A 25124-nucleotide genomic window follows, 5' to 3' on the forward strand; every position below is an offset into this window, starting at 1 on the left:
AACGAAGCGAGCTACATACGCAAACCCAAAACTGACATTTGCTGAAACGGTATCACATGCATTGACTCAGGAAACGGCCTCACTATTTAGTAAACCAGCATACAAAGCTCATCGTGTGGAAGTAGAAAGGCCAGAGTGGGTAGACGCAATATTGGAGGCACTGAAAGGATCGCAAAAGCGAAGTGAAAAAGTTATCAAATGCTTCATATGCGGGAAGTCCGATCACATAGCACGTCATTGCGATCTTGGTCTTAATAGTTCCAACAATGTGGGTGGCCGTAAACGCAAAGCTGGAGGAGATAAGCAAGAGCGAGTAAGAGGTAGAGAGCTAGATCCAGCTATTGAATGCCCTGTGATATCTGTGTTGCAAATTGGTAGAAAATCGAGCAGTCTTACCGTCAGAGGGAATGTGGATGGCAAAGAACGAGTACTGACTGTAGATACGGGCGCATCTCATTCCTTGATCCGATCTGACTTGGTCAACAGGAGAGTAAAACCGTTACCTGGAGCAAAGTTGCGTACGGTCACTGGCGAGTATAACCAAGTTCAGGGAGAAGTGATATGTGAAGTATTGATTGGGAAGGTCATGGTTCTACACAAATTTGTTGTGGCGAAGATTGTTGATGAAGTTATATTGGGAGTGGATTTCTTGGTTGACCATGACATCAAGATCGATATGCAGAGAAGGGTGATGTGTTATGAGAACCAAGATGTGCTACTTAACTTTAGTTTGAAAAAGGGTTCAGCAGTAATCGGGTACTGGTGGAGAATACTCGACGAAGGCCACGAAATTCAAAGGTAAAGGTTGATAGATCGAATGGGCCAAATAAACCAAAATCAAAAGTACCTGCGAGAGAAACACTGGCATTGACAAAACCTAAAAGACGCAGGAAAACGAAGCAACGAATTTCCGAGAAAGAATGCGAGGGTAGTTTCAAGCCGGAGCGCACTACTGTTGTAAAATGTGGGAACGATACCGATTATGCAAAGAAAATTCGTCCAGCGCAAGCTCTACGAAGTGGTTCATTGACCAAACAACAGAGTGTGAAGGAACGGCCCAGGGTAATGAGTAGTAAGATGAAAGACTGGCATGACAAGAACTTTAATTCGGAAGGTTTCTTGGCGGGAGATCTGGTACTGTTAAACAGCCCTCACCGGCGGAAAGGTGTTCCAGCTAAATTTCGGTGCAGTTGGGAAGGCCCGTACAAAGTTGTGAAGAAGATCAGTGATACCATCTACCGCATACAAAGCATTGAGAAACCACGGAGTAGAAGAGTGGTACATATCGCGATGCTAGCGGCGTTTAGATTGGGAGATTTGTCTGATCGGGACGATCAGACTTAGGTGGAGGGCAGTGTTACGAATATTAGCAAAACTAAGGAGTGCTGCCATCTCCAGGCCGATGCTAAGCAGTGACGTGAATTCACATCAATAATTCAATCATTATGTATCTACATAATCGAATCAATAATTGCGTCTACACATATGTACACATTCCGACGAGCAACATTTACATACAAGGCAGCGAGAGATGAGATGTCACACACAGATGAATTTACTTATACGCTTATGTGTGTGCGGGAGACTGTAAACTACAAACTCACATATGAAAATCTGAGAAGCGCTAAAAAGTAGCCAATTGTAAACAAGTAGAAACTATATGAGAACTTTACGCACACGAATATAGTTGGTAAGTTCTGGAAATCGAAGAGCCTAGAAGTATGCAGCGTAAACTATAAAAGCGGGGCAAGCGAGTAAGAAGTAATTCAGTTTGATTTGAGTTGTCAAGCAGTTGCGATTAAGACGATATCTAGCGAGCAATAGCAGTATTATTTTGAATAGTAGAGTTTCATTGAGCTATAAATCAGCGTGGTTATTAAGCAAGCTATTCGTTGCACAGTTTGAGTGTATTGTGAAGTACTTTAATAAAGGCCATTTTGCATTATTACAAATTGGAGTTATTTATTCAACAGTTTAGTGATTCGAACTTAGCAGAGGATTGCAAATAAGAGGATTTGCAAGTAAATTCGTTACCAGTATTTTCCAAAGTTATATTTTGCGTCAAAAAACCAATCCAATTAACATGTTTCATCTCTTTTTTCATATTTGGTACAGCATTATGGCATTTTTTTCATTTTTCGTAATTTTCGATATCGGAAAAGTGGGCCTGGTCGGATTTCGGCCATATTTTATACCAGATAAGTACGTGAACTATGTTTAGTTAAGATATATCGTTTTTTGCCCAAGTTATCGTATTAACGGCCGAGAGGAAGGACAGACGGTCGACTGTGTATAAAAACCGGGCGTGGCTTCAACCGATTTCGCCCATTTTTACAGAAAATAGTTATCGTCATAGAATCTATGTCCCTACCAAGGATTTGTAAATTTTTGTTCGACTTATGGCATTAAAAGTATTCTAGACGAATGAAATGAAAAAGGGCGGAGTTACGCCCATTTTTAAATTTTCTTTTATCTTTGTATTTGTTGCGCCATATCATTACTGGAGTCGAATTTTAACATAATTTACTTTTATACTGTAAAGATATTAAATTTTTTTGTTAAAATTTGACTTAAAAAAAAATTTTTTTTTTTTTTGGCGTGTTCGTCATCCGATTTCGCTAATTTTTATTTAGCACACATATAGTAATAGGAGTAACGTGCCTACCAAATTTTATCATGATATCTTCAACGACTACCAAATTACAGCTTCCAAAACTTTTAAATTACCTTCTTTTAAAAGTGGGCGGTGCCACGCACATTGTCCAAAATTTTTCTGATTTTCTTTTTTGCGTCATAAGGTCAACGCACCTACCAAGTTTCACCGCTTTATCCGTCTTTGGTAATAATTATCGCACTTTTTCGGTTTTTCGAAATTTTCGATATCGAAAAAGTGGGCGTGGTTGTAGTCCGATTTCGTTCATTTTAAATAGCGATCTGAGATGAGCGCCCAGGATCCTACATCAAGATACCTCAAAATTTACTCAAGTTATCGTGTTTACAGACGGACGGACGGACGGACATGGCTAAATGAATTTCTTTTTTCACCCAGATAATGTTGATATATAGAAGTCTATATCTATCTCGATTAATTTATGCCGTTACGGATTACCGTTATGCGAACAAAGTTAATATACTCTGTGAGCTCTGCTGAGCTGAGTATAAAAAAGGAACAGATGAACAAAAAGAACAACTTGTTCGTTCGTCAGAAAAAGAACGAAAGAAAGAAATGAATGGTTTTTTGCCGGAAAAGAATTTATTTAAAATAGTCAAACTCTTATCAGTGTGTAACGTGCAAATAATGTTTGCATCGTTTGGAATTTTATGGGCTAGATCGCGAAATATTTATACGACTTTTGTGGCTCCCTGCTGTACAAGGACGTTTAGCGGTTCTAGCTTAAGCGTACCTTCGCACCAACGCTGCTCAATAGGCCACACCAGCTGCCTGATGTTATGTGTGTCGCGGTTTGTTCTGGATAGATAAGAGTTTATCCTGTCATCGTATCCAGATCGAAGTTGAGCTAGAGTGACGCGCGTCTCCCTAGGGAGATTGCTTTCCTCTTCTGCGAGTTCAGGGTATTTTTCTTTAAGAGCCTCAGTGAACTCCACAACCAGGCGTCGGACCTCTATGCCAGGAATTGCCCGGTGAATCCTGTACTCGAAGAACAATACCCAAAACTTGCAGAAGATGAACACACACTCACTCGCGAGTTATTCTAGCTCAACTTCGATCTGGATACTGTAACAGGGTAAACTCTTCACTATCCAGAATCGACCCCGACATACAAAACATATGTCCTGCTTGTAAGTTGTCCCCAAATGATACCAACCGTCTCTTTAACTGTATTGTGGAACCAACGCCTCTATTACCCCTTCATGAAGGTACACCCCTGTTGAAACGGCAAGTTTCCTTGGACTCCCGTTAGAGAATATTGATGACAATTTGTGATCGGTCGAACTTATTGGATGGGGCGAATCACTGCTACAACACAACAACAACAGCGGGCTTCGCCGGACATATCCTGGTATAGAGGTCCGACGCCTTTCTGTGGATATAACTACTACGGATAGAAGCAATACCCCTGCCCCCGTCTCCACCCTCCTTTTCCGGAACACACACTCTCGAAAGGCAAAGTTATCAACTCCTGGTCCCAGACACCAAGTGCCTTGTATGCCAGCTTTGAATATTTATATATTATACTGCGATATATGTTCACTCCAACATCAGCCGAAGGGAGAAAACCGTAGAATCAGATAGGAGGGAGCCACAGGCTGGTATCCACGTGGAAGATGACGAAGATAGTCGACTTCTCGAAGCGGCATAAGCTCCGAATAGATGCAACACAAGCGGCTAAGCTTACCGCAAAATCTGCTTTGCAGACTGGGTTCGGCTACAACGTCCATAGAAAATATCGCACTAGAAGAAATGGTGTGATGAGTGCTCTGTGCCATATAATCTTATATAACACTACTTCGGGCAAAAGCGTACTTAATACCTACGCTACTCTATGGTTGTGAGACTTACTCAAACTGTGAATATGTGTGCAAGAACAAACTAAATGTTGTTTACAACAACATTGTAGATATGTTTATGGGTTGAAAAGACTTCATCACGTATCATATCTAGGTGAAAGGTTGCTAAACATCTCTTTCGAAAATCTTTTAAAAGTCAAAACACTTCCCTTCCTTCATAAATTGCTACCTTCATAAATTGAAACCTATCTATATCGTAAGCTTATTTTTCTGCAATCATCAAGATCAGTGCTTCTTCTTACGCACATTAGATACCGCACGCTAACCTCTGAATGCCAATTCTTTGTTACTGTAATACGTCTTTGGAACCGCCTACCTACAAGTCTCCGACTCTTAAGTAATGCTCTGCATTTCAAAAAAGAGCTAACATCATTTTTTAACGACTCTTAAACTGGAACTCAACTTAAAATATTCATTTCTAACTCCCTTTTTCTTTCTCTGCGTCTTCTTTGCTTCTTTATTTGTTAAATACTATATATCTATAATCAGCCAATGGTTATTATCACTATTGCTGTCTTTTAATAATTAATTAATTAATTTTCTTTAGTTTTTAGATTTTTATCTAAAAATACTTAAATATTTAATTATTATTTGTTATATTTAATTAATTTAATTTATTATTATTAATGTTAAATTTTTATAGCTCATGCATTAAATAATTTGTGGAATTGTTGTGCTAGGAACGAATTTTCAAATAAATACAAATACAAATCTGTTCGAGTTCGGCACTGTCGCCGACAAAATCTTGGGTTACCTTATTTACGACGTAAACGTAAAAATTTCGGCAATATTGGACATCCACGTCGATGACATAGGACTACCGACTATCCGACATCCAAATATACCGGGTATGACGTTTGATCATGACCGGAATTTGGGTGAACATGTGGCCGCCTTGGGTCCCTCGCTGGCAGCACTTGTAGCAAAGACAGAGAAACGATGTTGTTGTTGTTGAGAGAAACGATCGTAGTAACCTGTAAAGCAATTGGTCAACCGTTAGTATGCTACGCACTGGAAGAAACTGCAGGACTGTCACAACACCGCGCTCAGAAATGCCACCGGAATGCCTCCGTATGTCACCGGAACTCCATTTACACAACGAGGCGAGAATACTCTTCATGCTGTTGTTGTTTGTTAACAGTGCTTCGCACCATTCAATGGGTATGACCACTCAAATTGCCATCAAATTCCTCTAACGGGAGTCAAGAGGCTAGCAATTTCAACGGGGGTAAACAATAGGGAAGCTGGTGTTGGGGGCCCTTTTATTTAGTTCTTCAATTAGCTGTTAATTAGGATGCCCAGGTGTCTGAGTATTCAACAGAAACTGTTTGTTAAGCATTTCATTTCTCACATTTATTCGACGTCCATGTCGACGGCGACACCCTACCGACTGTTAGTTACAACGCACATGCCACAGAAATTGTATTTGAAGTACAAATCTAGGTTGTTGTAGTGATAAGGACACCCTCGAAGGCCTTGGGAAGTTTTATCGATGTTGATGGTCCTTTGCCGGATGCAGATCAGGTACGTTCCCGTAACAAGCACCATTAAGGTACTAGCCCGACCATCTCGGGAACTATTTAGTACGACCACAGGAAACCTTCAAGGCCTTACCGCCCTCCCACCCCCTAAAACCAAGACGAACTTGGGTCACCAGGTTAAAGATCCAAGATTAGCCACGAGTAGGTTAAGTTGACAATTGGGTTGGATAAGCTATATATTGCTATATTAAACTTACCTTCAGTGTATTCCAAATGCTTAATTTTCTGTTCAGCCAACTGCAATACACACGTCTCTGAACTGAGCAAATTTTGTAACTCTTCGAAAAGTGCTTGTTTAACAGAATCCGCATTTTGAAACGCCAGCGACATTTTTACAGTATAGAATATCTATTAAACTGAATTGCCTTAAAAATAGCAATGGCTGAGTAAAAATTCAGATTATTTAGTGTCAAATTAATTAACATTGTTTACTATATAGTTTGGCAGCTTAAGTAGAGGTTATGTTGCGAATAGAGTGGAAGGCAGTGGACTAGGCAGTCGAATGTCATATAATGAAGGAATGGTGTTCGGAGTTTTTTCAAAGTTAAAAAAAAAAATGATAAAAGATTTAATATAAATAAAACTATTGTTTTAATAACAACAAAAACGCCATATATATTCTGTATACATAAATTTTTAAGGATTATCTCACTTTAAAATTTGAATTAAATAATCTAAAGTTTTTTTTGAAACTGAGTCGAGAACTGTGCGTGTGAATGTGCGAATTTTCACCGATCAGCTGTTAGTTGCGCTACTTGGTAAAATTTACAATGTTAATTAACGTGTGCAAATTGTTAAACAGTGTGTTTTTTAGTGATGGTACGACATTTCGCTTTTGGTGATTGCTTCGCCGTGAATGAAAAATCGCTAATAGCGATAGCTATTGCTATCCAAATATATCAGTGATTGGCGATTTTCCTTCAGCATGAAATTCTAATACTAATTGCTATTATAGCGTTTTCTTTCATGAAATAAATTGTTGCCTAAGTAAAGGCGGTGACACAATGACATTTTTCATATAGATGCGTTTAACAGAAAGCTTATGCATTCCAATAACATCGCCACAATCAACCAAGATGTCGGGTTTGTAAATATGAAGGAACTTCAGACTTGGCAATTGAAGTTTATTACGCCTTGCCCATTCACATACAAAATTTCGCGAAGCACTTGTGTAAACATTCGCCCTATACAACAAAAATACTTGCTAACATGTTTTGTGTCGTATTCGATTGTTATATTGCAGTTTTTAATTGTGAAAAATGTTAGAAAATTTACCAACCAGTGGGAAAAATAATTTTACAAAGGTGCCAACACCCTTAGCCAAAGCAAATGTCAAATCCTTCTTCTTATGATTTTCTTGGAACAAAATTGGGGAGTTGGCTACTTTTCAGTATCAGATGGCGCCAGTGTCGCTCATTCTACCGTTGTCCATAAAAATACGTGCAATCTACTCATAATGCATAAGCTTCCCTGCAAAATTTGTTGGATTACCTGTTCCATTTTCTTCATGTACTCTAACAATAGTCCTATGCAATGCGTTTGCGGACCACCATCAGCCGATCGTTGCTCGTTTTTTAACGACCGTGATCACGACCGATGACGATCGAACAGAGTTGCCAAAAGTAAAATATTGCGAACAAATAACTGATAATAAAATTTTTCTACGGAAACTCTGATAAAATGCAACCGCGCACTGGTTTTATGTATACATACTATAGTATAGAGAAATATTAGTTTCTTTATTCACGCAAATGCTAAATAACATAAGAATATTCCTACTATAAAATATAAAAGATGTATTGCCCCTCTTCATTTGCTTTCATTTTAAATTAAATTCACTCCGAAAATTCTTTCCGACACAATTCCTCTTTAGTACTTTGGCATATGATCCTCTGTGGGTGCTCCATGGAGTACTACAGTGAAAGTACTTTGGAAAGTACTCTCATATATGTACTCTATGGAATACTCACAAACAAAGCAAGAGTGGGATCACCTACTCCTCTCCTAGTACATCGCAAAGTTAATTGGAGCACATTTTTTGTATGAATACAGATTAGGTTTGGAACACTCCTATACTCCTAAAGGAGTATTCCTTACACTATTTATGAAGTACTCGCGTTTTTTGAAGGGTTGTGTTAAACTCATTTGTTATATTTTTCCTCATTAAAAATTAATTCACTTTACTATAAAAACTTTAGTATAAAAATATTAGTTTTATCTCAATGAGTGTATTACGAGACTGAGCATAATGTGGTCAGCCAGTTAATAATATATATCATAATATCTCAGAAAATTAGAATTTCACATTATATCAGTATACATTAAAAGGTACATGTTTTTTTCTTTTTATTCCAATTTTGGTTCATATATTCTGTATACTAAATCAAATTAATGTATAACATTCAATCTACTCCGCTAAATAAACTTAAACATTAATTTTTTATATCCAAGTATACAAATTGCAGATTCGCTTATTAAAAATAAATTAAAGCGATCGCTATAGCTGTAAAAAATATTTATTTTCACTGATAACTCAAAATCGCTGTATCGCCCATCATATCTTCTGTATAGATTCGCTTGTTAAAAATAAATTTAAGTGATCGCTATACCTATAAATATAGCAGTGATTCAAAAATAGCCATATCTATTTTCAATGATAGCTCAAAATCGCTGCATCGTCCAACACTAGTATTTTTGCATGGGGCGAATTGCCCTCCTTGTAAGCAGCTGTTTCAAATGTCAAACATGGTTCAACTATATGGTTGGCTCATCTCTACAGCAACAACATACCCTTGTTCAGATTGTCACAATCTTCGTGTTGCTGTTAATGTTAATGCACATTATACGACGCGACAAGTAGCTACAAAATATATTTTGCATGTATTCCTATGGAGCCATGCACATCTAGCGATAGTCAACCGACACGACACGACCAAGTTGACCAATTAGGCAAAAATGCCGCGAATATTTTGTCGGAACGTGTCACTACATGTCGCATCGTATAATGTGCGTGAACTTTAGGCATTGTGAATTATGACTAAGTGTGATATCTTCTGCATAAACGTCAAAATTCCAAAGTGATTGGATCACCTGATTTGTAAATGACTATCGCTGTCTAATTCTGTATTTCTTTCTATCACCCGCTGAAGATAGGCGCCGCCATATTGAACAGCCTGTCAAAACGCTGAAAAGTAGCCATATTGAACAGCCTGTCAGGCAGTTGACAGATAAGATAACACACTTAGTCACCATTCACAATACCTTTAGGCGTATTGCCTAAAGGCCGTGACACAATGACATTTTTCATAAAGATGTGCTAAACACAAGCCAATAATATCGCCACAATCAACCAAGATGGTGCGTTTGTAAATATGAAAGAACTTCAGACGTGGCCATTGAAGTTTATTTCGCCTTGCCCATTCACATAAAAAATTTCGCAAAGCACTGGTATAAACATTATCCCTATACAACAACGATACTTGCTAACGTATTTTGTGTCGTATTCATTTGTTATATTACAGTTTTTACTTGCGAAAAATGTTAGAAAATTTATCAACCAGTGGGAAAAATAATTTCACTTGCAAATTGTGTCAACACCCTTAACCAAAAAAAATTTCACATTCTTCTTCTTATGATTTGCTTGTAGCAAAATTTGGGAGATGGCTAGTTTTCAATATCAGATGGCGCCAGTGTCGCTCATTCTACCGTTCTCCATAAAAATGCGTGCAATCTACTCATAATGCATAAGCTTGTGTTAAACTCATCTATATGAAAAGCTGCTTATGTGTCGGGCCTATAACGTTGCATCGTTACTAAAGAGGATAGATATAATAAGAGCCGTCACTCGTTATTTTGTGACGAGTATCTCGCTGGAAATCAAAAAATTGATGCCGAATATTTTCTATGAGGGACATTTTTGATTTTTGGAAAGATAATTAAATGATTAATTAAATACAGTCGGAAAAATAAACACAAATACTCCATGAAAATGTATAGAAGACATTTATAAACATCTCGCCCAAAAAAAGTAGCTACTACCTCACAGTGTGCATCCAGTAAATGCCTAAAAAATAACGAGTGAGGGTTCTTATTATATCTATCCTCTTTATCGTAACGTCAATTTAAACGTTTACCAAAAAAAAAAAAACAATCGTTTCTCTTGAAACGATTCAGATTTTTAACGTCAAGGTAATAAACGAAAAATCTCTCACACCACTGTATCCACTAGCAACGGCTTATATGGCATACACGCCATAGCGGAACGATACAAGGTGGCAGCATGGTGACATAACTACAAACATAAATAAAAATATCATGTACTTTGTTTTTGTAAATTCGATGGACAAATGTCAAAATCGTACTGCGCCCTAATTTGATGTATCAAATCAAATAAAAAAAGCTTAAAATCAGCTGTCCCATGCTGCCACCTTGTATCGTTGCGCCATGATACACGCGCAAACACATACGAACGCTGCATACATACAACAGCAACCAACACAGAGATTTATTTCTTTGACTCATTTTGTTTTCTGTAAATTTAGTTCATAAACGAATCTATTTGAATAAGTTATTTATGTCTTTTAACGAAACGAAATATAAGATCGCGAGTTTGAATCGAGCTCAAGGCCTAACAATAATTATTTTATCATTATTATTGTTTTAATATATATTTTCTTAATTGAAAAAATTTTAAATTAGAATAGAAGAAAGAAAAAATTTAGACAACTGCCAAAGCGCGTTGTATAAATCCATTTCAGGAACTGCTAAATTCCTTCATCGGCAACGTTTAGGCGCCGCTGCTATAACCATTCAGCCATCACAGCGGTTTTTTGTTTGTCTTCATTATTCCTACTTCAATTCTGTTTCTTGTCAATTGATATTCACAGCACTGCGGCATCTGTTACAGAATAGTTGTGAAAAATGGACTTTGTTTTTATGGCGATGATGCCATAGTGTCATATTTTATTGACACATTTTCCCCGTGGCCTGGGATGTATTAACAATTTTCGTTGTTATATCGGCCCACTGATTTGTAAGATCGAGAGTTTGAATCGAGCTCAAGGCGTAACAATAATTATTTTATCATTATTATTGTTGTAATATATTTTTTCTTAATTGAAAGAAATTTAAATTAGAATAGAAGAAAGAAAAAATTTAGACAACTGCCAAAGCTCGTTGTATAGATCCATTTCGGGAACTGCTAAATTCCTTCATCGGCAACGTTTAGGCGCCGCTGCTATAACCATTCAGCCATCACTGTGGTTTTTTGTTTGTCTTCATTATTCCTACTTCAGTTCTGGTTCTTGCCAATTGATATTCACAGCACTGCGACATCTGTTTCAGAATAGTTGTGAAAATTGGACTTTGTTTTTATGGCGATGATGCCATAGTGTCATATTTTATTGACATTTTTTCCCCGCGCTCTGGGATGTATTAACACTTTTTGTTGTTATATCGGCCTACTGATTTGTAAGATCGCGAGTTTGAATCGAGCTCAAGGCCTAACCAGAATTGAAGTAGGAATAATGAAGACAAACAAAAAACCGCTGTGTTGGCTGAATGGTTATAGCAGCGGCGCCTAAACGTTGCCGATGAAGGAATTTAGCAGTTCCCGAAATGGATCTATACAACGAGCTTTGGCAGTTGTCTAAATTTTTTCTTTCTTCTATTCTAATTTAAATTTCTTTCAATTAAGAAAAAATATATTACAACAATAATAATGATAAAATAATTATTGTTACGCCTTGAGCTCGATTCAAACTCTCGATCTTACAAATCAGTGGGCCGATATAACAACGAAAATTGTTAATACATCCCAGGGCACGGGGAAAAAGTGTTAATAAAATATGACACTATGGCATCATCGCCATAAAAACAAAGTCCAATTTTCACAACTATTCTGTAACAGATGTCGCAGTGCTGTGAATATCAATTGGCAAGAACCAGAATTGAAGTAGGAATAATGAAGACAAACAAAAAACCGCTGTGATGGCTTAGTGGTTATAGCAGCGGTGCCTAAACGTTGCCGATGAAGGAATTTTGCAGTTCCTGAAATGGATCTATACAACGAGCTTTGGCAGTTGTCTAAATTTTTTCTTTCTTCTATTCAAATTTAAAATTTTCAATTAAGAAAAAATATATTACAACAATAATAATGATAAAATAATTATTGTTAGGCCTTGAGCTCGATTCAAACTCTCGTTCTTACAAATCAGTAGGCCGATATAACAACAAAAATTGTTGAAACGAAATATATTTGAGTAATTTGTAAAGGATGTCTGCAATTCTTAAGTTCTGCGGGAAAATAATGCGCTAAATTAGTTGGATTTACTAAAAAAAAAAATTACTTATAGCGATATGAAGCTATTTTTAATAAAAAATTTAGCACCGCGGCAGTAAATAATTGTCAATGTGTTGCTTACAATTTGCATTTTCCATATACTTTTGACTGTCCCTATAGGGCTCCGGCGATTAACAACGAGAATGACTGAATTTTGTGCGTGTTAGTGCAGTCGGGTGGCTTCGTGACATTGTCGGCTACACGTTGATGAACAATTTTTGATTTTTTCATTTGACGCTTGCTTATTTGATAGTCGCGGGGTGTAATTGACAAAACAGCAGTGTTGTATTTAGTTTGTGTCGACATTCAAAATGAACAAGTGCGCGGAAGGAGAGAAATTCATATGAACATGACATTTTCAATTCGTTTAAGAGATGTACATGTGTAAACCTATTACGTTTTGCGTACAAGCTTTTCATCCACACTTTTTTTTATCACTCTTTTTCTTTTTATTTAATAAAAATGCTGTAGTTGCAAGTAAAAACAAATCACCATCCGAGACGCTATATTCACGTCCGAACGCTACGGTTTCTCAATGCAAATGTTGATTGATGGCTTTTTATTTGATAGTCGCGGGGCAAGCGTCAAAAACCTGACGCGCACACATACAAAAATTCATTAAATCTCGTTGTTAATCGCCAGAGCCCTTATGCCAGCTGTTGAGATGAGCCCACCATATATGATTCCCTGCAAAAACGCTCCACGTCATTTCACTAGTCATTTTGAGGTCATTGTAACTGTCTGCAGCGGTTATATTCATAGTCACGTTTGCATGGGCGTGATGAACTTTGGTGACCAAATTATCCGTTTCGTTCCTATTAATGTGATCGTGCATTCCGCTCCCACTTATAGGATGTGAGCATAGCACTGTTCTGCTCACACCAAAGAGGATAAATACAATCGTGGAAACTGTTTCAACAGACGAATATATTTAAGTATTACAGATGCATGATACTGTTTTTTATAAATCAACGATGATAGCCAGCCTGGGGAGGTTTTTGCTGCTGCTATCGTGGCATTGCATTACCTGGTTGCTGTTGTGGTATATACCTTGGTATAACTGGATGTGGCGTCATTGCCCCACCTGGTCCAGTTGATGCGGACCACGAACAACAGCCACCACGACCTACACTGTTTGGGTTCACTTTGCTGCTGCAAACACTATAGTGTTAACTACTTTGTACTCTTTACTTTAATTTTTAAAATAATTTTAATTGACTTTTCGTGTTAACTTAAAATTTTTGAATAACTTCAAAAAAAGAAAATTCTAATTAGTTTGACAATATATGAACTCAAAAATAAACAAAATATAAATTTTTAAAAATAAAATAAATATTGAGTTTACTACCAAATATATTGGCGATTCTACCAACGGACCTAAACTTTTATATAAGTCTATATGTGATACAATCACTGAATTTGACGCTTTACGTATTGCAAAACTGACCAATACAATACCGCAAATAAAAGTGCAAATAAGTGACGTGCTACCAAAGAAAATTTGTTTAAAGTTACCTGGACCAATTAAAAACTATCTACCGGTTTCAGCAAATGTGCACACGGTCCTGCTCCGAATCATCACATCCTTGAATGCTGTTTAATATAAATTTTAAAAGTATATTCAATGCATTTTCATACAACAGGAACAACCATTAAAATTTAAATAAAAAATCAAAAATTGAAATTAACAGGATAAAATACACATCTATCTACCCTCAACATTTGCGCGGTACATCTGTTAACGCTAGTGAAAAGAAATCAACAATTAAAACAAATATCGAACCAAAGAGGATAAATACAATAAGAGCCGTCACTCGTTATTTTTTAGGCATTTACTCGATGTATACTGAGAGGTAGTCGCTACTTTTTTTTTGGGCGAGATGTTTATAAATGTCTTCTATACATTTTCGTGTGGTATTTGTCTTTATTTTTCCGACTGTATTTAACTAAATTATTTAATTCTCTTTCCAAAAATCACAGTTGCCCAAAGGACCTACACGGCATGGATAAATGCGAGACAATTAAAAATGTCCCTCTCAGAAAACATTCGGCATCAATTTTTTCAATTTCCAGCGAAATACTCGCCACAAAATAACGAGTGACGGCTCTTATTGTATTTATCCTCTTTAATCGAACAAGATGAGTGCCGTTATGTGATATAGAAGAAAGAATCAAAAAAAAAAAAAAAATCTTTAAAACAACAGCCGCTGGAACTAAACAAAAATAACTTAATTAATTGTTAAAACTTTGATAGAAATAAAATAGTTAAAAATGCAACAAAAAAATTGTGAAATAATTAAAAAAATTTAATTTTTGAGTAATTTTTCGCAACACATTGCAACATATTTTTAAGTTACGCAATATAAAACGCTTAAAACGAGAAGTGTAAATACGCTAAAACTCATTTTTAAAAATAAATGCCAGATCAAAACAATACTGCCACTGTTTCAAATACAACCACAGCTGTTGAAAATTGATCCAGCACTACTCAGGAAGTTTCATCTACAAATTAGTACCACTAACCTCTCCCTACATTTCATTCGTATTTTAACATTCAACAAGCAACATCGTCATATAGTGTACCGTTTATTGGAACCATTCATGATCTTTAACGTCCTCTACACAAATAAGAGCATCATTATATTTTAAAGCCATTGCATATTTAAATTTATCAATCAACTGTTCCATAGTAATAAATCGTAAATATAAATTTTAAATAATTTTAACTTTTTCTAAATACAATTTTTATTTTAATATTAAATTAAAATTTCAAATTTATTTTAAGATTATTTTTATATCTTAAAAATTTTAATATAAGTTATTTAAATTTACTTATTTTTTTATATAAAATTAAATATTGTATTTAAATTGTTAACTCCCTTTCCAAAAAATTCTTAAATATTTTCTTATTTTCAAATATTTCATTTAAATATGTTTTCATATGGTTCTACGTTCACCAATACGAACTCGTAATTTTACAAATTCAGAAAATCAAAATAACAACTATACAAATAACACAATGACTCACAATCCAACTCAAGATACTCAAGATACTTCAACACAAGATAACTTTACAAATTTTCCTTCTACTAAATTTATTAAATTGCCACAATTTTGGCAAGATTGTCCTGATGCCTGGTTTTTACTTGTTGAAGGACAATTTGAATTTAATAATATCACTGATGATAATTTAAAATTTCAAAATGTTCTAGTTACCCTTCAACGATATACTATTTCAAAAATTTTTGACGTTATTAACCCTCCTCCCCTTTTCAATAAATATGATACAATCAAAAAAATTTTATGTGAAAGATTTTCTCTTAGTGAAGAAAAACGGTTAGAACAATTATTTTCAAAAACTGAATTTGGTGATCGTTCACCATCTGAATTATTCAGATTTATGAAATCACTTATAGGTTCTGACTCCATAGTTAGCCAAGAATTACTCTTTAAATTGTGGATTCGCAAATTACCACAAGAAATACAAATTCATTTGACTTCCAATAATAATCAAAACAGAGAAGAAATTATTATTTTAGCTGACAAACTTTTTGATTTAATCAATAAACCCCATTTTTCCAAATCTCCTGTAGTCTCAAGTATAAATAATAATATTTTAGAACAATGCGTTAAAAATTTAACTGAATTAACTACGGCTATTTATCAGAATTTAAATAAAATGTCTAATGATATTAATCAATTACAAATCCGTTCAAGATCTAAAGATAGAAATAGATCTAAATCTCGAAATTTTTCAAGATCAAGAAATTTTTCAAACAATCGTAATTTTAATTCACAAACAACTATTTGTTGGTATCACAAAAAATTTAAGAATAACGCTCTTAAATGTATACCCCCTGCAATTTTAATCAAAATCATGATTCAAATTACGAACAAAATTTAAACTGAAACGATCCATTATGACGGTGACGGATAATGGAACTATTATTAAACCTACTCGACGCCTATTCATATTTGATAAATTCAATAAACTTAATTTTCTTATCGATACCGGCGCAGTTGTATCAGTTATTCCTTTTTCTAAATTTAAAATTTATAAAAGAAATTCGAATCTTACTTTGACTGTAGCAAACGGTTCTTCAATTGAAACTTTCGGTACAAAACTACTTAAAATTGATTTAGGTTTAAGCAAAGAGGATAAATACAATAAGAGCCGTCACTCGTTATTTTTTTGGCATTTACTCGATGTATACTGAGAGGTAGTCGCTACTTTTTTTTTTGGCGAGATGTTTATAAATGTCTTCTATACATTTTCGTGGGGTATTTGTGTTTATTTTTCGACTGTATTTAATTAATTTATTTAATTCTCTTTCCAAAAATCACAGTTGGACAAGGGGCCTATACGGCATGGATAAATGCGACACAATTAAAAATGTCCCTCTCAGAAAACATTCGGCATCAATTTTTTCAATTTCCAGCGAGATACTCGCCACAAAATAACGAGTGACGGCTCTTATTGTATTTATCCTCTTTGCTCACACACGGCACAATGCTCTTCAAATGGCGGTCATTTATTCAGTCATTTCACTCTACATTTTCGAGTTTGTGACAATAAAGTTTACTGCGGTTTTACCATTTATATAACCGCCATATAACTTGAATTTTACCTGCCGATTTACTTTACCTGGAGCAGCCACATGAATAAAATATCAACCAAAAAATTTAATTTTCAATATTTATTTTTAATTATAACAACCAAACATAACATATAATATAAGCATTTATCTGGTTTTGCATCTTGGAGCCTCTATGTACATGAAATTGCAACTTAAATTAATACATTTAATATAAAAGAGAAGTAAGTACTTTAATAATAACATAAAAAATATATTAATTGCTTTGAGCTATATTGCTGCAACAGCTAACTTTATATTTGGACAATTCAGAAGTGTGTTATATTCATGTAAAATTTGAGTTGTTTCCATGGTTGTTTACTCTTTTTTCAGATCAAGAATATTCAAAGGTTTCGTGGAATCCGATTGCTGTCGTAATTGATGAACTTAAAAATGTACGACTAGTAATTGAGTCAGACTTATTATTGTTCTAAATCTAATCATTCAATCAATAATTCTGCAACCCTTAGCAGGAGTATTGATTGGTTTCAAATCTAATTCCAACAGCAATCGTATCACGTCATACCTTATTATATATGTACATGAAATTGTAACTTAAATTAATACAGTTGATATAAAGAAAAGTAAGTATTTCAATAATAAATAAACTCTCTTAATTGGTTTTTGTTTTCCAATTGAAATCTTTTCTAAGCGAGCAGAAAATAATTTTAAGCTTTAGAAAAAACTCCAATTATTTGATTAATCCACAACTTAAAGCTTAGTAGAAATTCAGATTAGGTTTACTCTTTTTTCAGATCAAGAATATTCAAAGGTGTCGTGGAATCCGATTGCTGTCGTAATTGATAAACTTAAAAATGTACGACTAGTAATTGAGTCAGACTTATTATTGTTCTAAATCTAATCTGCAACCCATAACAGGAGTATTGGTTGATTTCAAATCTAATTCTGACAGCAATCGTATCATATCCTTTATTATATATGTACATGAAATTGCAAATTAAATTAATACTGTTGATATAAAGAAAAGTAAGTACTTTAATAATAAATAAACTCTCTTAATTGGGTTCAATTGAAATCTTTTCCTGTGCAAGCACATCGCTAACCTCTGTTGGCAAAAAATATGATTATACTGTCTTCGATAGATAGTCGGACGAGCCGCTACTCGGCGATGTAGAGATGACCGTTGTGTCGGTGGCAGTAGTTTCTTACTTTGCACCATCCGTACAGTGTGATGAATGCTTCACTGCCATTTCCAATTGCTTGACGCCAGCAATTTTTGCTGTTTGTAAAGCTTTAGCTGTAATGCAAATATATAGATGGGTTAAAGTGGTTTTCGTATGGTATTCAACAACTCACCCTTTACCATCATCACAGCCTTCTCATCGATTTTGAATATGTGTACTGTTTCAGTATACAGACCTAGTTCGTTTGGAGCAATATTTTCGATTTAATTATGTATACTATCCGTTAGGCAGACAATTAGGTGCGTTCGATTCATTCATATACTGTGGGTATTTGAGCCGTAGACGCAATGGCAGATATTTTGATTCTTTTTGAAGTGTAAAATTTATAAACAGTTGGGTTTCTCTGCTGTCACCATCACCACTAGAGAGCTATTGAAGAGACACTCCGAGTCACGCTGTGGCCACCTTGTCACAGTTACTGATGGAAATAATGCGAAGCCATCTTTACTTTATATTTGGACAATTCAGAAGTGTGTTATATTCATGTAAAATTTGAGTTGTTTCCATGGTTGTTTACTCTTTTTTTAGATCAAGAATATTCAAAGGTTTCGTGGAATCCGATTGCTGTCGTAATTGATGAACTTAAAAATGTACGACTAGTAATTGAGTCAGACTTATTATTGTTCTAAATCTAATCATTCAAGCAATAATTCTGCAACCCTTAGCAGGAGTATTGATTGGTTTCAAATCTAATTCCAACAGTAATCGTATCACGTCATACCTTATTATATATGTACATGAAATTGTAACTTAAATTAATACAGTTGATATAAAGAAAAGTAAGTATTTCAATAATAAATAAACTCTCTTAATTGGTTTTTGTTTTCCAATTGAAATCTTTTCTAAGCGAGCAGAAAATAATTTTAAGCTTTAGAAAAAACTCCAATTATTTGAATAATCCACAACTTAAAGCTAAGTAGAAATTCAGATTAGGTTTACTCTTTTTTCAGATCAAGAATATTCAAAGGTGCCGTGGAATCCGATTGCTGTCGTAATTGATGAACTTAAAAATGTACGACTAGTAATTGAGTCAGACTTATTATTGTTCTAAATCTAATCTGCAACCCATAGCAGGAGTATTGATTGGTTTCAAATCTAATTCTGACAGCAATCGTATCACATCCTTTATTATATATGTACATGAAATTGCAACTTAAATTAATACTGTTGATATAAAGAAAAGTAAGTACTTTAATAATAAATAAACTCACTTAATTGGGTTCAATTGAAATCTTTTCTTGTGCAAGCACATCGCTAACCTCTGTTGGCAAAAAATATGATTATACTGTCTTCGATAGATAGTCGGACAAGCCGCTACTCGGCGATGTAGAGATGACCGTTGTGTCGGTGGCAGCAGTTTCTTACTTTGCACCATCCGTACAGTGTGATGAATGCTTCACTGCCTTTTCCAATTGCTTGACGCCAGCAATTTTTGCTGTTTGTAAAGCTTTAGCTGTAATGCAAATATATAGATGGGTTAAAGTGGTTTTCGTATGGTATTCAACAACTCACCCTTTACCATCATCACAGCCTTCTCATCGATTTTGAATATGTGTACTGTTTCAGTATTCAGACCTAGTTCGTTTGGAGCAATATTTTCGATTTAATTATGTATACTATCCGTTAGGCAGACAATTAGGTGCGTTCGATTCATTCATATACTGTGGGTATTTGAGCCGTAGACGCAATGGCAGATATTTTGATTGTTTTTCAAGTGTAAAATTTATAAACAGTTGGGTTTCTCTGCTGTCACCATCACCACTAGAGAGCTATTGAAGAGACGCTCCGAGTCACGCTGTGGCCACCTTGTCATAGATACTGATGGAGATAATGCGAAGCCATCTTTACCATCTAATAAGTAAATTGAACTGCAGAGGAAGAAACATTTTATAAAATTTAATAAAATCAAAAAATGATAGTTGTGTCAAAATGGGGTAAATTATTGTATGTTAAAGTATAGCGAAGTTTGAATAGGTTTTATTCTTCATTCTTAGAAACATGTACGAAGGTACCTGATAAGATATTAAAAATCCTCAACGATTTTTTTTGCAATAACTTAAAAAAAACTCATATTCAAACTTCTCCTTAACTTCTACATATCAATAGCTACCTTTACCACCAGGAGTCACTATTGCTTCTACGCCTATGCTATTGTTTCCTACACCGATGAGCTTTGTAATAAAATAAACAGCTATCTCCCCAATCTCTCCAGTTTTGTCGCCTCGCGAAACCTGATATTGTAACCAACCAAATCATCGGTGATCTTATTTAAAACATGGCCGCGCCAAATGTCGACCATATGACATTACCCTACCGACTGTCTTACACCTTAAAATTTTGGGTGTGACTAGCACGAATACTAGTAACGAAAATCCAGAGCTGTAACAAACATTTAATATAATTTGATAAATCGGCAGTACTTGGGGTAAATATAAATAGACGTTTGCATGGTACGCGTCTCCGATATGGTCGCCAAGCCTAAAGGTTACTCACTGGAAGAAAATACAGGCCTGCCAAAATGCTGCCCCACAAACAGGCGTCGGACCTTTATGGTAGGAATTGCCCGGTGAATCCAGTACTCAAAGAACAGTACCCAAAACTTGCGGAAGATCGCGTACTCCCCAGAGAAAAGCGAGTCACTCTAGCTCAACTTCGTTAAACTCTTACCTATCCAGAATAAACCCCGACATACAAAATGTATGCCCCGCTTGCAATGTGTCCCCACATGACACCAACCATCTCTTTAATTGTAATGTGGAACCAACGCCTCTAACACCCCTTTCCTTATGGTCCACCCCTGTTGAAACAGCAAGTTTCCTTGGACTCCCGTTAGAGGATATTGATGAAAATTTGTGCTAAAGTTGATTTTATTTTAATTACTTGCAGTTGGGGTATGCCCTCATTCTCTACTGTGCTCAAAACTATCGCCTCCAAATAGCAATCCAATCAAGATGAGCTAACAGTAACAGACAAACATGTTATAGCAGAAACCTTCAAGGCCATTCCGCCCTCTCACCCCAAAAGCTATAAGCTCCCCAGAGATCCAGTTGTTAAAGAAACAGCATGCACCATGCTTAGGGGAAGTAGACAATTGGGTTGTAGTATCTATATTTGCGCTGGCAACCCCTTGAATCAATTTGGTATTTTAGTCGCCTCCTCCAACAGGCACACCTGCCGCGTCTATATTCTAAGCCCCCTAATGCACTGGGGATAATAGTGCTTGTTACCGGAGTGTACGCATCTATATCCGAAAAAGGACCATCTACAACATCAACATCTTTAATGAGATATGGTATGACTTCACAAGGTCTTTAGGATTATTCCAACAAATGATTATAAAAATAAAAACTCTTGCCTGCATACCTTTAGTGCCTGTTTTAACAGCTGTAGGTTTTCCATTGATAAACTTTTTAGGGCGGCCCCCACTCCGTTGGAAGGACCAGGTGGAAAACGATTTAAACTCCCTTGGTGTGACTAATTGGCGCCGGTTGGCGGAGCGACTGGCGCGCCTTGTTGGACGGCCATAACCGTTTAGACGGTTAAGCGCTAATTAAGTAAGTAAGTAAACTTTTTAGCTGGCGAGCCACAGTTGCTTTTAGCTTTTTTCGGCGAATACGTAAATGTTTTTTCACGTTCCTGTAATGGTTTCACCACCATTTGGGTTTCATTTACGGTTGGCGATAGATTACCCAGTTTTGTTGTAGGTTCAGCGGCTTGCATATACTGCATACCTTTTTTCATCATGTACTCAACTTCTTCCATGGTATCATTGAAGTGCAATGATTTTTCGGTACTCTCATTGAACAAACTGCGATTTTCTTTATCATTTTCAAATGATTCTTCAAAGTCAATAGAGCTTTTGTTATGGTAACTACTGAGCATGCTTTCCGCATTTCGTGCTATTGTCTCTATTGTAATTTCCTTCTGTTGTTGTTCTTTCTCCTCTTTAATAAAGACACTTTTGTTTAAAAATCCGCCCGTTTCATCTGACTCATCATCCGAAAACTCAATTACTCCTAAAGAATCATCAAAGGACGCGCTGGAAGATAGTTTTTCACTGCCATGGATATTTTTATTATAATTGGTGATAAGTTCAGTCACGGTTGCATGCTCCTTTGCTGGCGGCTCTAGTGTGTTATATAGGTTTATCAATATTATACTTTTTTCCAGTTCATGCGATTCTTCGGAGGACTCGCTTTGGGTATAATGTGAAACTTTCCTGGGTGCACTTGCGCCTGTGGTGTCAAGTGCTGTTTCATAACAGCTTGTTGTCGCTGAAGTTTCACTGCCTTTTTGCGCGCTTTGAAAGCTTATGTGTGATGATACATCATCACCACCCAAAGAACTATTAGACTGATCTTCGCAATTTTCCTCTAGCATAGTAGATGGTCTGAGAAGTCTCACCATTTTCAAAGGTGAAGTTTGTAAAGTGGTATCGCCCACTATTGTGGGGTCCCACATTTTAGATGGCACTTCAATATCTTCTAGGAGTGTTACATCAATACTTTTTAAAGGAGTTTCATTATCCAATTGATGCTGCTCCTGTACACATAAGTCATGCAATAGACGTTGCAATGATTGTGCTACTTCATCTATTTCTTGTAGTTCTAAAATTATATTATTAAATTTAAACCACACAATATTATCAACTTCCAATATGTTGTATATTCACTTACCTTGTTTACAAGGGGTTTTAAAATAGTTTCCATCGGCGCTGCGCTTTTTAGCATCTTCTATAACCATATCCTTGTTCTCGCTATGTATGTACTTAAATAGTGTGCTGTCAGGATCGGATGCTGTTTTATCACACATTTTTTCCAAAGCCATAAAACTTTCATCAGACGTACGTTGCTGTTGGCATTCGAATATAGTTTCGTCACAAGATGCCTTCGTTGAAAAATTATAAGGAATCCTCTTTATAGTGTTTGCATTGTTGGATTTATTTTCATCGTCCTCCATTTCAAATATTTTGTTCATTGCATTTCCGCTAATAGCAACGTTACTTTCGTGTTGATCCATATTCGCTGCACGAGGAGCTGCGCGTGCTTCTAGCAAAGTTTGTAGATCCTCCTCTAATTCCAAGCTAAAGCGTTGGCAAGATACCGGCTCTTTAGCAGGCGTTGTAGCCTTTCTACATGTGTGCGTAAATCGAGAAAAAAATGTTGAAAATATTGTTTGTATTAATTTTTAATAATAGATATATATTACCGCATATATACCGCATTTTACTTCCGCATTGCCTTTATCTGAGATCTTGCTTTTAACAATACCCATAGGCTGTAGCGTATAGGTATCACAACCAGTGCATTGAAATATCATTGATTGTTTGCTGTGTTCATAATATAAAGATATGGTACGTAATTGGATTGTGGTAAAAGGCCAAAATGCTGTATACCAACCTCATGCTATATTTACACTTCGCTTGACTACTATGCACACGCACAAATACGCGTATATAAACATCGGCAGAAATGCTCAAAAGTGGCTCAATATATTTTCCATAGCAGGCTTCAAGCGTATTGCCAGCCCGCACAGCCATATCAGTCGCAGTTACAAGTAATAAACCCCCACTCGTCAGTGATTGTATAGCGCCATCCAGAAAGCGATTCGGACAACCATAAGGATCTAGGTCTATAACATCGAAACGCTTCTCATATGAAGTTGAAAGGTACATGGGAGTCCTATTGCGAATTTTATTATTATTACAGTTAAATCACTAGCTATTGATTCGTATATCAAAGCTACATTGCATACCCTTCGCTTGGCACAATTAAATGTTCCACTCCATTGTGTCGCATATTTACGCTAGTGGAATCTACTGCCACATTAGATAGATCATTTGCAACAATTTTACGCACGCCTGCTACTTCTTTTGCATAACGTATGCTACGTAAACCTGTTGCAGCAAGCGCTTCCAATATTCGCAGTCCATCGTCGTATTTTACACCAGCCGTGTATGGTTTCTTGTCATTAGCATTGTTTTCGTTTGTATTTTGTACATTTTTATGCGCCGCCGCTTCCCGCTCTCTTATCAACCGCTTTGAGTATACATTAAGTACTCAAATACTTAAATCACGATTAAATTCTTGTAGTGGATTGTAGAATACGGCCCCGCCGGCAATAATTTCTGTAGTGCTTTCTTTGATCACACGTTCGGGTGCTTTGTCGTTCGTAGCGATCTGTTAATTCATAAAATTTAGGGCGATTTTGTTAATAACGCGAAACATATATTTACCTTATTTTCAGCTATTTCCCCAACTTCCATTTTGGCCTTAAACTGCTGTGCATCCACGTTTTTGTTATCAGCTGTTCGGTGGTGGCATACGCTGAGCTTCTGCTTTCGTTGAACAGTGAATCGTGGAAACTGTTTCAACAGACGAATATATTTAAGTATTACAGATGCAAGATACTGTTTTTTTTTATAAATCAACGATGATAGCCAGCCTGGGGAGGTTTTTGCTGCTGCTATCGTGGCATTGCCTTACCTGGTTGCTGTTGTGGTATATACCTTGGTATAACTGGATGTGGCGTCATTGCCCCACCTGGTCCAGTTGATGCGGACCACGAACAACAACCACCACGACCTACACTGTTTGGGTTCACTTTGCTGCTGCCAACACTATAGTGTTAACTACTTTGTACTCTTTACTTTAATTTTTAAAATAATTTTAATTGAGTTTTCGTGTTAACTTAAAATTTTTGAATAACTTCAAAAAAAGAAAATTCTAATTAGTTTGAAAATATATGAACTCAAAAATAAACAAAATATATTTTTTTAAAAATAAAATAAATATTGAGTTTACTACCAAATATATTGGCGATTCTACCAACGGACCCAAACTTTTATATAAGTCTATATGTGATACAATCACTG

The 25124-nt window shown here is 35.9% G+C and overlaps 2 protein-coding genes across 4 annotated transcripts in view; both read right to left on the minus strand.

Moving 5' to 3' along the window:
- The window catches only part of Ipo9 (Importin 9), a 32482-nt gene extending 25991 nt beyond the window's left edge, over positions 1-6491 (minus strand). Inside the window, exon 1 of the mRNA XM_067759706.1 lies at positions 6269-6491. Coding sequence (XP_067615807.1) covers positions 6269-6401 — 133 coding nt within the window. The 5' untranslated portion in view covers positions 6402-6491. The remainder of the gene's footprint in view (positions 1-6268) is intronic.
- Positions 6492-17067: 10576 nt separating this feature from the next.
- On the minus strand, positions 17068-23735 carry LOC137237522 (uncharacterized). 3 transcript variants are annotated; one of them, XM_067761242.1, is made up of 8 exons: positions 23650-23665; positions 23459-23579; positions 22927-23381; positions 21614-22857; positions 19763-20118; positions 19462-19703; positions 18363-18697; positions 17068-18303 (listed from the first exon to the last, which is right to left on the minus strand). In XM_067761242.1, exons 2-4 carry the CDS (start codon positions 23461-23463, stop codon positions 21797-21799), a joined length of 1521 nt encoding a protein of 506 aa, XP_067617343.1. In that variant the 5' UTR covers positions 23464-23579; positions 23650-23665; the 3' UTR covers positions 17068-18303; positions 18363-18697; positions 19462-19703; positions 19763-20118; positions 21614-21796. The 3 variants fall into 3 exon arrangements, with proteins under 3 accessions (XP_067617343.1, XP_067617350.1, XP_067617360.1); XM_067761249.1 differs by having other exon boundaries at positions 18363-18668; positions 23459-23735; XM_067761259.1 differs by having other exon boundaries at positions 18370-18697; positions 23459-23735.
- Between the last annotated feature and the right edge of the window lie 1389 nt (positions 23736-25124).

This window comes from Eurosta solidaginis, chromosome 1 (genome assembly GCF_040869045.1).
Source record: "Eurosta solidaginis isolate ZX-2024a chromosome 1, ASM4086904v1, whole genome shotgun sequence".
NCBI classification, from domain to species: domain Eukaryota; kingdom Metazoa; phylum Arthropoda; class Insecta; order Diptera; family Tephritidae; genus Eurosta; species Eurosta solidaginis.